The 17813-nt window shown below is 36.3% G+C and overlaps 1 protein-coding gene across 2 annotated transcripts; it reads right to left on the bottom strand.

Moving 5' to 3' along the window:
* Positions 1-1273: 1273 nt before the first annotated feature.
* Positions 1274-16701, bottom strand: LOC121861488 (protein CLP1 homolog). 2 transcript variants are annotated; one of them, XM_042359279.1, is made up of 9 exons: positions 16627-16701; positions 14416-14529; positions 12572-12733; positions 9208-9442; positions 8591-8761; positions 7715-7896; positions 6608-6827; positions 2991-3081; positions 1274-2192 (listed from the first exon to the last, which is right to left on the bottom strand). In XM_042359279.1, exons 2-9 carry the CDS (start codon positions 14497-14499, stop codon positions 2081-2083), a joined length of 1257 nt encoding a protein of 418 aa, XP_042215213.1. In that variant the 5' UTR covers positions 14500-14529; positions 16627-16701; the 3' UTR covers positions 1274-2080. The 2 variants fall into 2 exon arrangements, with proteins under 2 accessions (XP_042215213.1, XP_042215212.1); XM_042359278.1 differs by having other exon boundaries at positions 7715-7902.
* Positions 16702-17813: the final 1112 nt, after the last annotated feature.

Raw genomic sequence — 17813 nt, forward strand, 5'->3', positions numbered from 1 at the left:
CAGGAGAGGATGTGAGCAATCTTCCTGCATTTGAGAAGATGGTTTGACAGAAGAGGGTACATGGTATAAGGGTACTGTATAAGAAACAAATTGTCAAAGGTAAAGATTCATAAGAGTCCTGGCCCTGATATGGTACACCCAAGTGTTAAGAGAACTGTGTAACGAGCTTGCGGAGCCCCTTAAGATCATGTTCTGCAAATGCCTGGATGAGCAAAAGGTCCCCAATGACTAGATAATGGCTTATGCGAGTCCTATATTCAAGAAGGGCGACTGTCACTCCACGAATAATTTTAGACCAGTGAGCCTGACCAGCATAGTGTGTAAAGTACTAGAAAGCATCATAAGAGATGCCATGATGGGACATCTACTACAAAACAACCCTGTAAAAGATTACCAACATGATTTTATGCCGGGACGCTCCTGCTTGACACAATTACTCAAGGTCCTGGATGTTTGAACTCAAATTCTAGAACAAGGCATAAATTTTCAACAATATACAGTATACCTAGATTTTGCTAAGGCTTTCAACAGCGTACCCAATGAAAGGCTGAGAATTAAATTGGAAGGGCATGGGATTCGGAGAAATGTCCTAGCGTGGATCGAGACTTTCTGATTGACGGCAAACAGTGTGTGTGGTGATTAATGGTATGAAATCATCATATGTACATGTGACAAGCGGGATACCACAGGGCAGTGTATTGGGCCCGTTGTTGTTTGCTTGTTTCATAAATGATATGCCAGAAGCTATACACTCCTCGATGCAAAATGTTTTTGGACGGTGCCATGGTATTTAGGAAAATTAAAATCCAAACAGATGTTGAGGAGCTACAGAAAGATTTCTATGAGCTTCAGAAATGGTCAAAGAAATAGCTGCTAAGATTCAATGTTGTGAAGTGCAGGATGCACCTACTGTAGGTTGCACCAACAGCAAGAAGGCATAACACATGTCCCAACGGGACAAAGTAGCTGCATTAATTTAGACCGAATGTGAAAAGGACCTGGGTGTGTATGTCAACAAGGAACTTAAATTCTCGGACCATTGTGAGAAGGTGAATCAGGAAACGAAACTAGTAGTACCCTGTATAAGGTCTTATAAGAAGGTCGTGTAGATATCTGGATAGTCTGTCGCTCGTCGTGATCTTCATGAGTAAGGTGCTTTGAAATAAAAGAAGATAGGTGGAAAATGCTCAGTGTGGAAATCCCACTGCTACCGATACAAGTGATGTCACATCATGCAACTTCCAATAATCTGTCATGGTAAGTAAAAATGCAATTAATCTTTTCAAAATTTTATTAAATATTTATTTTTCCATCTTATTGTAAGAAAAATATCGTTAGAAAAAAATCTTGACTTTACTACATCTGGGACTTTGTGAAGTCAATTCAGTGACTGCAGTTTTAAGGGTTAATGATAAACATTTATCTACATAAAATGTATTAAATAAAATATTAGCCATATTAAACCTATTAATCATAGACTTCTGCAAAAATTTTGAACCTTCCACAAAAGAAGTAAGTCTCCAAACCATACAATGTATTTCAGAGGAGTGATTAGGAGGTAAAAATAAAAGAAATAAAGTAAATACTGTAACTAAAAAAAAAAGACTTGGGAGGAGGCTAGAATGATGCTATAGATTCATCAAAAACAATACCTAAGATTGATTCCAGTGTTTGGCAGGTTTTAAAATGTATATAGAGCTGGTCATTCTGAGGGAAAGGTTCCATAAGAGTGAAAGAAATGGAAAAGGCTTGGAAGGAAGGTGCATGTTAAGTGGAAGGATTTGTTGTTATGGCCAACCCATAAAAGGAATTCTGACAGGATAAGATGTTGGAGACAAAGACAGGCTCATGTTTACATCATAAACTAAAAGAACCATTTTTTAATGATAAGATACTGCTCCATTCAAAGAAAATGGCATAAACATGTTTCCCTTTCATAATTATTTTAAATTAGGCATGAAGGTTATCTATCATAACAGGACTACTGAACCTTTGGAATGACTTTGTCGAAGATATGGTGAATTTCTATTTCTTTGGACTTAATTTACACACATTGGTAATAGTTCCCATAAAGTAGACTCTAATTTGAATCCATAAATTGAATTTCAGTTAAAATGAATATCGTCTTAGGCAAGGGTTTTGGCTGGGGAGATAACACCTTCACCATCTTGTTCTCATCATCAACATCTAATCTGTAAGGTACAGTAAATAAATTTCAGGGTTAATTATAATATATTCATATCTTCTTAACATCAGCTTGTCATAACCATAAACTATATATTGTTTCATAAAAAAACATCACAGTAACTGACTCTATCTACTGATATACTTATTTAAATTACTTATTAAATTTGTATTTGTAATCTTAAATTAGTTTCCATCACACATTTATAACATTATTAACATTTGTTTCTGAGTGATAAGTGTACAAAGTTTTGCAAAACATCCATGCATGTACAGTACTGAAATTAGAAAGACGACAGGATATGGTAATACTGTAGTGAATTGACATTGCTAGAGCCTTTTACATAACTTTCACTATGAACACTATGTCACAAGTGTTAAATAACACTAATATTTTTGTTCACTTTAAATCAAACATAAAACACTTAAATTATACAATGTCACGAGTCATTTCTCTAGCAACTTTCATCCATCCATGTATGGTATTATATTTCCTCTGCTCCAAGTGCTTCAGATAGATGACAGGAAATATGAACTGAACAGCAAGGAAATAATCAAAAGAGAAGTGTTACAATTTACAACATATCTTTAATTTACTAAGTGAAATATTCTAGCAAATTCAGTGCTCATTAATTTCCCCCAACTCCCCTCTTTGGTAAACTTACCCATTGTTCAGTCCCTCTCATAAAATATTGAATGATTCTTCTAAATACACTGTAATTTATCTCTTATGACTTCTAATTCACTACTGTATTAGATAATACTATACCGTGTTTTCTGCTTTACCCTGTTGACTGATTACTTACACACAAATAAATCCAGCAACATTGGATGTCAAAAGATCTTCAGGTTCAGTAGCCAGACTCACAGCTAGCATATGGTGTTTCAACTTTACACCTGAGAAAAACAAAATTAAAGTTCATGAAAACAAAACAACAAATATTCCAATACTCCTTATAAAAAAAAAAAATATATATATATATATATATATATATATATATATATATATATATATATATATATATATATATATATATATATATATATATATATATATATATATATATATATATATATATATATATATACAGTATATATATACAGTATATATATATATATTACCCCCTGTATACATATACACACAGTACACACATCTAGAAGATGTATACAAGACCAGTTATGAAGTAGAACATTTTAGCTTCCTCATTAAGCTGTTTTAATTTTTCACATAAGGTTCAATCTCGGTTACTCTGACTCACCTCTTCTCATGTGACTTTAAGGATCATTTAAATTTTTTAATCATTCTATATTTGATGTGTAAACAAAAAACTAATTTCAGGGAAAATTCTGTGTATTGTCTTAACATATGCAAAGGAAATTAATTCTGAACATTAATATAAACAATCACAGTACCGTCCTCATATCTGAGGCGACCACAGTCCTCCACTAGAAACATTCTCAGGCTGTTTTACTAATCCTCCTAGGTTTAGTATCTCTCCTACCCTCAAATTTACCCATTAATATTGCTGTTATTATCCCCTCATCCCTAATTATATGGCCAAAGTATTTAATTTTTCTCTTTCTGTACATCTCAAGTATTTTTCTTGAAGTTTTTGCTAATCTTAGTACAGTACTTCTTCATTTGTTTTCCAGTCAGTGTAGCTATTCTTAACTTTCGCCTGTAACACCACATTTCAAAGGCCTCCAACCTCATTCTGATGTCTGCTGAAAGTGTCCATGCCTCTGACCCATACAATAGTCCTTGCCATATAAAGTCTTTCAGCATTCTTTTTCTTAAATTGAAGTACTGTATGTTCCCTTTTCTTAGGTCTTTTACATAATTAAATACTGTTGTTGCTTGCCCTACTCTTGTTTTGATTTCATATATACATCTACCATCACAGCTAATGTTACTTTCAAAATACAAAATTTTTTCCACTTGTTTATGTTCCCTGTTGCCTACATTACTTTTTATTTTAAGATTTATTTCCAATTTGGAAACAACCATTACTTTCGTCTTTACAGCATTAACTCTTAAACCACATTTTTCACCTTTTCCACTAATGTGTTAACAAGTTTTGTAATGTCTCTTCACTATCTGTGATAGGAACAGTATCATCTGCATAGCATATATTTGATATTACTTTACCATTAACTTTTAGTCCTTCATTATCACTTATAACTTCTCTCATTAAGAATTCTGAATACAGTAGACCCTTGCCATTCACAGGTTTGCGATTCGCAGTAAGTAGATAGTGGCTAGTTTGCAGGCATTTTCCAGCAGCACAATGAGTCACCCCATGCAGCATCTCATGTTATACTCTCAAAACTTAAGTGTTTCTGTGTGAAATGGTCCCTTAAAAGACTGCCTAGTGTCAGTGGAGTGAAATGTAAAAGACAGAAGTTAGCGATGACCCTGACAAAGAAAGTTGAATTACTGTATTAGATAAGTTTAAAGAGGGGATGAGTGCTGCAGCAGCTGGTCGGTTGTTTGGTTATACTGTAGGTATACAGTAGTGCACTAAGGTAGTACAAGATGCTATTTGTGGCTTTACCTATCCATGCCTTTCCTTGGAACCTAACTCCTGAGAATAACAAGGGTTTACTGTACATATTATACAATGTTAGAGACAGAACACAGCCTTTTCTTACTCCCTGTCTAACTGTGAACTAATTAGTAAGTATATTATTTACTAAAACTGCAGCATCCTGCTGCTAGTAAAGATTATTTAAAATTCTAATATCTCCTTCAATAAGTTTATTGTGCTTTACCTTATCAAAAGTTTTTTAAAAATCAACAAAGCAGAAGTACAAAATTCTTTGGACCTCTAAACCTCTTTCATTCAAAATTATTACACCAAATATAACTTCTCCATTTCCTTTTCCTTTTCTAAATCCACTTTGCTCTTCAGATAACTCACTTCGTTTTCCAAAATTCATTACACTTAAAATTATGTTAAATAAAACTATGGAGATTTAGTTAATACAAATATTGATTTTTTTAAATCACTGGTAAGGTCTCCTTTGAAGTACAGTATACTGTATAGAAATACATATTTGTCAAACATTTTATCCCATTCTTGCACATTTGTTTTGTAAATTTTGCCCACAGCTGCCTCAACTTGTTACTAGAATTGGCATTTTGATCCTTATTTCCTTTTTGTTTCTTAACTCTACTCTATCCTTATCATTGTATAGTTCTTCTATGTACTCTGCCCTTATCTCTTTTACTTCTGCCTCAAACAGGATCTTCTTATTGTCTTTGCATTTAATAGTCCCACCACATTTATTTCCTTTTATCTGGTTCATTTGTTTAATCTTTCTGTACATTTCTCTATAATTATGCCATCTGTCATCATCTTCAATCTCCTTGCATTTCCTTTCTAGATCATCTTTCTTGGCCTGCCTGCATATTTTTTCATTTACTTGTAAATTTATATAAGCCTCACTTCATTTTCTCATACTGTATTTCTTTTAGCTTCATTCCACCTATGTCCTGTATGTTTTCCCCCAGTCTCTAACTTCTGTGTAATTATTAAATAGTTGTTCTGGTCCTTGTTCATCAGTCACCCTCTAGCAATACTGAAAATCTATTTTTGGTTTCAATTTCATATTCTATCCCTGCCCCTGTTTTGAGCTTACCTAAATCCCATTTGATTTTTTTCCATAGTTTTTCTTTTTAATTTTTGAAGTTTTAGCCTCACTAAACTATAACAACATGCTGCTATAAAGCAACAAACAGGACAAATAACTTGTTGCATAAGTATGTTAATTAGCCTTTATGAGTGTGAACACATCTTAATCATCATTATTTTATGGCCATTTCCCACACTAACGTGGAATAGATGTAATTTCCTTTTGACGTAAATGTCCTGGGTGCCACAGGCAAATTCTAAGCAAGTTTTAGGGCTGGATGCCCTTCATATCGCAAACCTGCTTTTACAGTGGGAATTGGGAATTATATTCAGGACTTCCTCTTCGCTGGAAAGGCAGGGTAGCAACTCCCTGAGGTAATAAAAGATTACCCACCTACCTTAAAAGAGACTCCATTGAATAGGATTGACTGTCAGCCTTAAGAACAAACAAAGGAAATCCCCCAACCAATCTTCAGTGTCTCTGACTTTTTTTAATCATGTGGCTCAAACTGGCAACCATCAGATCCCAGACAGCTGATCTCAAATGTATATAACTGTATACTGGTGTGAGTGTACATAAATTACAGATGTACAGTGGTGAGATTTTACAAAACTACAAATGCACATCACCTTACATAGGTATCTGCATATAGCTTACAAAAGTATGCAATTTTATAGGAATGTGTATGTAAATATCTTCCATACATATATACATATATATATATATATATATATATATATATATATATATAATTCTTTACAAAGGTGTGTGTGTGTACATGACTTACTTGGTTCTACTGGCACCAGCTTTGTCATGTGGTCATCTACTTTCATGTCTGCTGGCATACAGGAATCTGGAAGAGCTGGAGCACCGATTTTGTATATTTGAAGGTGGCTCATCTTGACCTCAAAACTGTGTGGGTGATACTTGGTGTGAAGTCCATAATAATACTCACGAATGCGATCATCTCGGGCTGAGGATCTCATGGGCTGGGTTCTCTCAACAACCTGCAAAGAGAAAAGTTAGATTGTAGCAAGAGAAGTCAGATATTTTATTTATCGTATTTCCGGCAGCTTTGTTTACATATCAAACAGCTGATTGTAGAGGCAGTCGATGATGACATGCCATATTCTTTACAGAGTACATTGGTTCTAAAGCCTTTTTCATGTTTCATAATAATTTCTGCACTGTATATTATCAATATGTGAATTAAATTTCAGAATGACCAATAATTTTAATGTAAAAATGCAAAAAATATTCAAGAGACCAACAAACTGGATGTTCACTCCACAGTAAACAAAGTTAAACTGAAAAGTGTTGGTGGGTGATTCGATCAGCTGATTGGCACACAAAAACTGTTCCCTGTACTGTATATAATATCAATATGTTAACTAAATTAGAATGATCATTAATTTTAATATAAAAATGCAAAAATATTCAAGAGCACAACTTTCTTGATATTTACTCCACTGGAAACGAATGTAAACATAGAACCAATTACTGTACAGTATTGTCGGACTAACCGATCAGCTGATGCGCATAATAAAGCGTGTTTCAAGTAAGGCTTTCGTTAATCGAAGTTTTGTTCGTTAATGGAATTGAAAATCCTTATGGGAGCTAATTCGTTAACCGAAATTTCGTTAATTGAACTGTTCGTTAATCAAGGGACTACTGTGTGTGTGTGTGTGTGTGTGTGTGTGTGTGTGTGTGTGTGTGTGTGTGTGTGTATATATATATATATATATATATATATATATATATATATATATATATATATATATATATATATATATATATATATATATATATATTAAAATTATGTAATACAACCTATTCAAATATAACAGTTCTTCAATTAATTAATTGAATAATTAAAAAAGTAAGATAGACCAACCCCTCCACTTTTTGGCAGAAAAACAATCTTGATGAAAGGAATATCTCGCACCAGTTCATTGTACAATCTCTCCTGGTCCAGTACAATAATAACATCAACTTCAAATGCTTGAGCAACATGGGTCAAGCTCTTGTAACCTTCATCTTTGACCCAACCACATGTGTTGATGACCACTCCAGATGCTGCCACTGACAAGAAGATCAATTAATAAACAATTTTCAGTAAGCCCTTAATCTATGCAGAAGTTATGGTCTTGGATCTCTAGAAAATACTGACACCAGGGATGGAGTGAATACATGAGTTTAGTATTCGAATGTGAATATAAATAGTTTTAATTTCTAAGAATGCAAATGCGAATATTGTACTTCTAATTTATAAAAAAACTGCAAATACAGAGGAACATCACCCATAGCATACAATGGCATATAAGTCAAAGCATTGCTGAGACATCATCCGGAAACAAATAATCTCCAATAATATTTGAAAAAAAAGTTCCTTCAGCAGCCACTATGTGGCCATATCATGAACACAATATTCTTCATTTTCAAAAACTACCATCAAGGATCAGAGTAGAAAATAGTCAGGTACAAAGTCAGGTCCATAGTCAGATACAGTCAGATCGTCCAGTCACAGTTAGTTAAAGAGGTCCTATAATTAAAAATTACGAAATGGTGAATGAGCCCCACTCCTAGGCCTGATCTGATCATTAGGATGAGGGCCAAATCCTAAGTGGTTGCAATCCTTATGGTTAAGATAGATTACACAGAGGTATATTAGGACTGGGGCCCATTTGACCTCTAACTTGGTTACTACTCTGACCAACATCAAAACAGAAAACACAACCTGTCATTAATGATATGTCCTGACGTGACCCACCTTTCCGATTAGCAACCATCTTGTCCTGTACTGTAGCTGCCATTCGAGACACCAGAATGTTGTAGAGTGTTGGGTTGGATGATGGTGCCAAGTGGCCAAAGTTATAGACTAAGGGTGCCTCCTGAGAGAAACCCTCACCAACAGAGGCAGCCCGCTCAACCAATAATGACCCTGAAAGAAAAATAAGCAAAATGCTACATAGATCTCTCTGTCTAGTTTAACGATGTGGATGCATTCCTGAAAAAAAACTAACAAGTATAATTATCACTAAACATCCACCGTTTTCCCCCTTCATAGTGAGTCAAGCGATTGCTAAACCAAATTTTTACACGTTACATGAGAAAGGGCGTAAAAAATTTTATATCGCTAAACTGAATTATCATTAAGTGAAGTAACGCTATACGAGGGACACCTGTACATAGCAAACAGTTTTAATTGGTGATATTATTTTTTGTGTTTCTACAGAAAGGTAGATCATATCTTTATGTATGTGTAATAGACAAAGCTACATACAGTACTACTAAGATTCAGACTAATTTTATTCCAGATGTACTGCATACTGTACTGTACAGTTGTTGTATGAGGATCAGAGAGCATTGTAAATAAATACACCTTACCTATAGTTCCTGGGATGGCAATAGATCCTTGACCAACATCTAGATCCACAAAGACTGGTCTACGCCCCATACGTACAGCATAGTTCAAAAGAATGCGACACAGCGTTGACTTGCCTACATCTCCCGGTCCCACAATCATTGTAACTGGTCCTCTTGTTTCTTCTTCATGATTTAATCCTTCGTCAGCATGCTTTCGTAATCGCTCTAAGCATGCATGTGTGTTTAGATACATAATCTGTAAACAAGGACAGTACAGTACTTTAGATCTCTTACCAAGATTCACAAAAACAAATATTAAAAATTCCTGACAAACTTTACATCATACCAAAGATATTACATTTTTTTTATTTTCACTGATTTCCTTTTGTGTGATCAATCATATTGCAGAAAACCTCAAACAATGGGAGGGGAATAAAGAAACACAAGAGCAGGAAGTACATGTAACAGGAATGGGTAATTACAAGTTGGGGGTCCCCAACTTATGAACAAGGTTCCATAAGGTCAATTGTTTAAAGAATCTGACACAAGTACAACTGGTTTGTAGTATTAACATACAAGGACTAGTTTGCATGACGTAGCAATGAGGCGGAGCGGCGGGTGGGAAGTAATGCGTCACCCAGCCACGCGTCTCGAGGGAGCGCCAGTATGCTTTACCCTCACCGCATTAACATGTGTAATCAAGTGAAAACTGTTGTTTTTTGCATATTAACTCTTTTTTGGCACTCATCATGGCTCCCAAATGCAAACCTGATGCAAGTGATAGTAGTGCATCCAAGAAAAGGAAAGCAATTACAACAGAAGTGAAAGATGATGTAATTAAGCATTCTGAAAAAGTGAAACACCCTCAGTCATTGGTAAAGTATGAGGCTTCAGTCAGTTAATGGTCGGAACAATTTTGAAAGACAAAGTGAAACATGTTGAACATGTAATATAATCTACACCAATGCACTCAACTGTGATAACAAAAGAAAGAAGTGGATTGTTAATTGAAATGGAAAGATTGTTAGTGATATGGGTGAAGATCAAAATCAACGGCATTTGCCTCTAAATCTAGCTTTGATTCAGGAAAAAGCGAGAAGCATGCACGCTGACTTGAAGGCTAAACGCGGTGGTGAAAGTGAAGGGGAAGATTTTGTCGCTAGTATGGGCTGGTTTAACCGGTTCAAGGCAAGGGCAAATTTACATAACATGAAGCTGCAGAAAGTGAATTTCCTGCAACTTTAGCTAAAATAATTGCAGAAGGGGGTTATTGTGCTGAGCAAGTTTTAATAGTGATGAGACTGGTTTATTTTGGAAAAGGATACCTGAAAGCATATACCTTTCACAACAAGAAAAAAAACAACACCAGGGCATAAAGCTACCAAGGAGGTTAACCTTACTGCTGGGGGGCAATGCTGCAGAGAACTACAAACTAAAACCTTTGCTCGTCTACCAGTCAGAAAATCCAAGAGCTTTGAAGGGTGTTCTCAAGGCAGCACTTCCAGTTATCTGGAAATCTAATAAGAAGGCTTGGGTGACATTGGCCCTTTTTGAATACTGGTACCTAAATCATTTTGTGCCTGAAGTGGAGCAATATTGTGTTTCCAAGTCAATACCCTTCAAAATTTTATTGGTACCCTGTACTTGACAATGCACCTGATCATCCTGCATTTTTAGATGATGTTCATCCAAACATTAAGGATGTGTACCAACCTCCAAACACAACATCTGTTTTACAACCTATGGACCAGGGAGTTATTGCTTCATTTAAAGCATATTACCTGAGAAGGACATTTGTTCAAGCTATCAGGGCAACATAATGAAAAGAGGGAAGAACTTTAAAAGAATTTTGGAAGCCATACAACATTTATGATGCTGTGAAAAACATTACAGATTTATGGGCTGAGGTAAAAGAAACCAATAAAAATAGTGTTGGGAAGAACTCTTCCTACAGTTTGTCTACAATTTCAGGGGATTTGAAAATGATGTTGGGGAAGTGACATAGACAGTGGTAGACCCTGGGAACCAACTCAGCTTGATATTCATGAGGATGATGTCACATATTTCCTTGAGTCTCATACTGAAGAATTAAGCAATGAAGACCTGATTGAACTGGAGAAGCAAATTTTGTCTGAGGATGGAGAGGAATCTGAAACCCCAGAACCAAAGCGATTCATTACAAAAGAAATGGCAGATAGTTTCAAACTTATTGAAGAAGGATTGTTTAAATCTGAACAGCAGGATACCATCACAGCAAGATTCACCAAGATTCACAGAGGTATTACTGAATGTCTACGATGCTACAGAGAAATTTATGACGAAAAGAAAGAAGTTTTAGTTCAACCATCACTTGAAAACTTTTTTATGAAGAAAGTCGCAAGGCAGCCAAAACCAGTCCACCAACCTCTGCAGCATCTACAGAACCAGTCCCATCAACCTCTGCAGCATCTACAGAACCAGTCCCATCAACCTCTGCAGTATCTACAGAACCAGTCCCATCAACTTCGGCAGCAATTACAGAACCAGTCCCATCAACCTCAGCAGCAATTACAGAACCAGTCCCATCAACCTCTGCAGCAATTACAGAACCAGTCCCAACAACCTCTGCAGCATCTACAGAACCAGTCCCATCAACCTCTGCAGCAATTACAGAACCAGTCCCATCAACCAGTCCCATCAACCTCTGCAGCAATTACAGAACCAGTCCCATCAACCTCTGCAGCAATTACAGAACCAGTCCCATCAGCCTCTGCAGCATCTACAGAACCAGTCCCATCAACCTCTGCAGCAATTACAAAACCAGTCCCAACAACCTCTGCAGCACCTACAGAACCAGTCCCATCAACCTCTGCAGCAATTACAGAACCAGTCCCATCAACCTCTGCAGCATCAACAGAACCAGTCCCATTAACCTCTGCAGCACCAACAGAGGAACTCCCAGTAACTCCAGAACCAGGTCCCTCTACCTCACCAGATTCTCCAGAACTAATCCTATTAACATCTACAACACCATCACCATCTTCAGTTTCATCCCAATAAAGCCTCTGTCACTCCTATATGTGCCCATCTCTACATGCAAGCCAGCCCCAGGGTTCAATGTACAGGACAGGGTAAGTGTTAAACTTTAATTTTTAGTTTCCTTTACTGTATTTTGTCATTCAATTTCTTCTTTTCTCTTAAATTAAGTGAGTCAAGATGTATAAAAGGACTTAGGCTATGAAATAGTGCACATAGGGTGTGTGTTCTGACTTATGTACATTTCCAACTAAAGAACATCCCCAGGAACAGGACTCATTCATAACCCAGGGACCCCCGGTACAGTATTTGTATACTGTTGAAACATACATTATATTGCAGCTATCAAATATACATGTGCAATACTCACCATTGGTGTCTCTTTTGCAATGTAGGTGCCTTCTGTATTTCCTGTGACCTTGAGAGTACAGCCATGCCAAGTGTACACTGCCACCTTAGCTCCAGAGAAGAAGGTATATGGCTTGTCTGGTGCCAGCTCTGTCCCAAACACTTCCGCTTTGCCACTGGTTAGCTTTTAATGTAAAGAATATTTTTAGTGCATGTCTGCCTCATCAGTTTAACAAAAATGATATCTGTGTAATGTTTACATACATGATTTTAATCTACAGTTTGAATTATATGAGCATATCTACTACCTACAAAATTAGGTGAGGAACAAAAAATAAATTATTTATACATTCTCTCGATTTAAATACTAATTCGAGCCACCCCTTTCCGTTAAATAAACATTTCCATTATTTTCACTTGATTCCGTTAAATTTCGTGCCAAATGTGCCGCGTAGTGCGGGGGTTTGTTTACATTCACTCAATCTGTGTCCTGCCACCACCGCGTATGTTGTTCACTGCTACCTCTCAGTCAAGTAACTACTGTACTTAGACATCATGCCAAAAGTATCTCAGAAGTCTCAGAAAGGTAGTGGTGTGGGGGAGAAAGTCAAAAGAGTGCAGCTATCAATTTGAAAAAAGTTTGGAAATTAAAAAAAAAAGAAAAAAAAAAAAGAAAACAAACACCGTACCCCCTAGTTTAAAGTAAGTCATGAATAATGTTTCTAACGTTTCTATGTACATATCATGTGTCTGAGGCGTCTCCGTAGGTGTGAGCATATTAACGGAATTTATCTCGATTCAGCTAAATAGTTCACTAAATCGAGTGAAAATAACAGAAAAAATTCCTTCCACTAAATCGAGAGTTTGTTTTATCAGATTCCGTTAAATCGAGAGTACTGTATACTGTACAGTATATATATATATATATATATATATATATATATATATATACCAGTGATATCTCCGTTAGCTGAAATAATTGATGCAGAGCTCTTCCAGGAATGAGCGCTTTCCGGGTAATGAGATGACTCTTTGAAAGCCTGAAAAAATCCCTCATCCCCGGAATTTTCCAGGTACGTACCGGAAAATTTTTCTCAGCAGTTCCAGAATTTGCGCATTACATCATCTCTCAAATCTGGAAAAAAATCCATCATCCCCGGAATTTTCCAGAATGATGCATTACTTCATCTCTCCAAGCCGCAAAAAATCTCCTGTCCCTGGAATTTTCCCGGAACCAGAAATTTTGTCTGAATTTCCGGAAAATGCACCTGATTTACATCTCTCAAACTCGTAAAAAATTCCCATATCACCATAATTTTTCGGGTACCAGAAATTTTTTCAGGATTTTACAGAAAATATGCCCCTCAGAAAATGATTCCCAAAGCCAGAATTGTCTGGAAAATTCTGGCTTTGGGAAAAATTTTCTGAGAAAATTTCAATTCTGGCCATCGGAGAGTTCCAGTTAAGAGGGATTCCGACTTATGGAGACAATACGACATACTGTATACTCATATATACAGCTCCTCCCCAACTTACAACCTACTCGACTTATGACCACTAGCACCTACGACCTGCCTCAGTCGTACCAAAATTTTGTCAAATTATGTATTTTCGAGTCCCAATGTCAGTACACAGAGAAAATTTTCGTTTGTAATTCACTTTAAAATGGCTGACAAGCTTAAAAGTGAGAGTTTTGTGGTGCTGAGAAGAAAAAGAGACTCATTTTAGATTTTCTATGTATTATTGAAGCATTTTCGACTTACGACCTGGATGTCGGTCCCTAACCCCGTCGTAAGTCAGGGAGCAGCTGTATACTGTAAACACCAAGGGAGTTTATAAACATCTTGTACCAAGCACGTGTCATACCTTTAAGTCCACTGTCTCCTTCTTGCCTTCGACCTCAAACCGAAGTTCACTGTCTGGATCTAATTTGAATTCCTTTTCAGTCATTTTGTTGATGTGTATGTAACCCAGACGAATCTGAAGAAAAACTTAATTATAATACAGTACAGTATTTAAGAACCATATCTGCTCATGATAAAAAACATATTACTGGTACAGTACAGTAATCATATACTGTATACTTTCACTTATTATCAGGTGTGCTGGCATTTATACAGTTGTTTTACTAAAAAAAACTTCCATATCTAATACAGTACAGTAATTGTAAATGAAAAAAAAAAAGTTCTGTAATCAGTGACATAAGGAGGAATACAAATGCAAAATTCCCATGGAGAGAACTTACTGTTCTAACATAAACTAAAAAAACACCAAATGTACAATCAGTCAGGTTCAATATTTTATTATAGTTGAATAAATAAATAATTTATGCAGTCCTAATACAATACTTTGCAATAATTGAGTTTTATTTTTGTACTCCTTAGTCTTGCTCACAAGAGAGCCATGGATACAGATTAAGTCCAAAACTACATGTAGGATATCATGTGACATCTTTGAAACTCAGGAGATACAATATACCCTTGATAATCTACACCAATTAAAATGATTTTGGGTTTAATTCAGAGTATATTTGGCCCAATCAAAATCGAATTTTATTTTGGGTCTCTCATATTTTGAAATTCAAGTTCAGTTCCGACCATGGAAGTCTGCGATGGATGTCACTTAAAGTATATGGAGCTGATTGCGAGTTTTTGGAAAAAAAAATTAGAAACTGCAGCATTTTTTCGATCGCATGGTGTTCTTCCAACCTCAGTAAAGTGTACTAAGAGCAAGACTGAATGTAAATATCGCAACGACCAACATATGTGGCGTTTTGTAAGAATCCCAGAATGCAACGACGAACAAGAACCAGGCCAATAAGGTAAGAAATAGGTGATTCCATCATAAGGTGAGAGTCAGGTAAGTTAGGTTAGGTTAGGTTTTTGTTTTTCTAGCGTTTTTTTGTGTATTTTTTAGTCGCTTAGCCAATTTTTTTTTCGTTAAACGTCAAACGAAAAATAATCGCTAAAAACCCCCGGCTAATTTCCGCCAAAAATGAAGGTCATGTTCGGTCTAATCACACACAAATACAATAGAAAAAATATATTTTTTACTTGCTAAAGGTGAACGGTGTGACAATGCAAATTTACCTTACAGAAAAGTACCATTTTCCTTTTCAGACATCAAATTAATGTACAACTTCGCTTTGAAGATGAGGGAAAATGTAGGGTTAAAAAATACCCACACAAATACCTGTAGAACCTTTGAGAACCTGACCTATCCAATTTCCCCAAAATTTTTACTTTATTTATCTGATGGATGCGCATACAGTGATTCGTTTATAGGCAACAAGTGAAGTAATACGGCTGGTTGTGTGTCGGAAATGGCATGGAAGGGGTGTTGGTGGTACAGTGTTTCCTGGGTGTTGGTGGTACAGTGTTTCCTGGGTGTTGGTGGTACAGTGTTTCCTGGGTGTTGGTGGTACAGTGTTTCCTGGGTGTTGGTGGTACAGTGTTTCCTGGGTGTTGGTGGTACAGTGTTTCCTGGGTGTTGGTGTTTCTGGTGTGGTGGTACAGTGTTTCTGGTGTTGTGGTACAGTGTTTCCTGGTGTTGGTGGACGTGTTTTGGGTGTTGGTGGTACAGTGTTTCGGTGTTGGTGGTACAGTGTTTCCTGGGTGTTGGTGGTACAGTGTTTCCTGGGTGTTGGGTACAGTGTTTCCTGGGTGTTGGTGGTACAGTGTTTCCTGGTGTTGGTGGTACAGTGTTTCCTGGGTGTTGGTGGTACAGTGTTTCCTGGGTGTTGGTGGTACAGTGTTTCCTGGGTGTTGGTGGTACAGTGTGGGTTTCTGGGTGTTATCCAGTGTGGCACAGGTTTTCTCCGGTACTGTACTCCGGCTTTTCCCTGTACTAATACTGAACAACAGGATTCATAACAAAGAACAAACTAATCGCCCGAAAGGTTAGTTAGCTGATATATGGTGAAATAATACAAAAATAAATATCGAATTTCATTGTTGGAATCAGGCCCTGATTTGTACACTACACATGAAAATTCACTGTATATAAAATTCGGTTCTAATCTAATTAAGGCTTCCCTGAATCTAGACATTATCGAATGTTATTATAATGCACAGTTACCTCTGAATAACCGGGATAGTTAACTTGTATTTGTCTCTCGGTCTCCTCGCATGTTGTCACTGTTGTGACCACAACGGACAATGCTAAATTTCTACCACGTACAGAATCATTAATCCATTACTTTCTAATCATATATTGAGTCAACTCAAATCTTATAAATCATATACTAACTAAAAGTACCTGAAAGTTGTTAGGCTCAGTTGAAATCGATACTAAGAAAAGAGAAAAATACAGCGATATTTTTTGCATTGTTTTAACATTAATCAACTTGCTGTTGCTTACTATCAAAATAAGACACCTTTAAAAAAGACTTAAAAATAAACAAATAATTGTTGAAACTCAATACAGTATTTTATACTTTGAATTTGTGTTAACCTATACTATTTTCCTGAATTATTTTATTAATCCTGATTCACAAAAGTACATAAAATTTATTGGTCGTGTCTTGACAAAAATAGCAAACAGAAAGATGGTTATACCACGAACAAGTCTCCTAAACCATTTACAATTGATGTCATATTTAATTTTTATTGCATCATGATTCACAATTAATACTTAAAAAACTACTTACGGGGTATATATTTAAAATATATTTAAACCAATATTGTCTAAACTCTAATCTAATCAAGACTAACCAGTAAGATAAACTGCCGAGGATCGGGTCACTCCCACGGCCAACGTGCAACTACATGGGTCTGTATTAATGCTCAACTGTATAACTACATAGCTTATAAACATGCTTATTCAATTATAAACCTGTATGACGATTTTAATGAATAAATATTATAATTGTTCCAATTATTCAATATCCCCGGGTAACTTAGGTGCCGTAGTAAGGGCACCTGTGTCCGGTGACCCCTTGATATTTTCAATCAGGTGACAGTTTATAGCATATCTCGGGACCTCCAAACGGGGAAGCACCTCACTTTTGAGGAGGGTTATGGGGGGTCGCGCCCAAGTTAGTGATCCTATATTACTTTTCCGGCCACTTGAGGTCACCATAATTCGACATACTATCCCGTGACCAAAATCCGAAGTCTAGCTCACAAAATGGTAAATCTGGTCCTGATAAATGCAAGTATAAGTGATAGCTTAGAGATGGAGTCAAAGGCTCAATAACCTCTTCCAAAAGTCTTCAGTGAGTATATTTAAAGAAATACATTAGTCCGTCGCTCAACCCGTGGTAG

Source organism: Homarus americanus, unplaced genomic scaffold (assembly GCF_018991925.1).
Source record: "Homarus americanus isolate GMGI-L3 unplaced genomic scaffold, GMGI_Hamer_2.0 scaffold24260, whole genome shotgun sequence".
NCBI classification, from domain to species: domain Eukaryota; kingdom Metazoa; phylum Arthropoda; class Malacostraca; order Decapoda; family Nephropidae; genus Homarus; species Homarus americanus.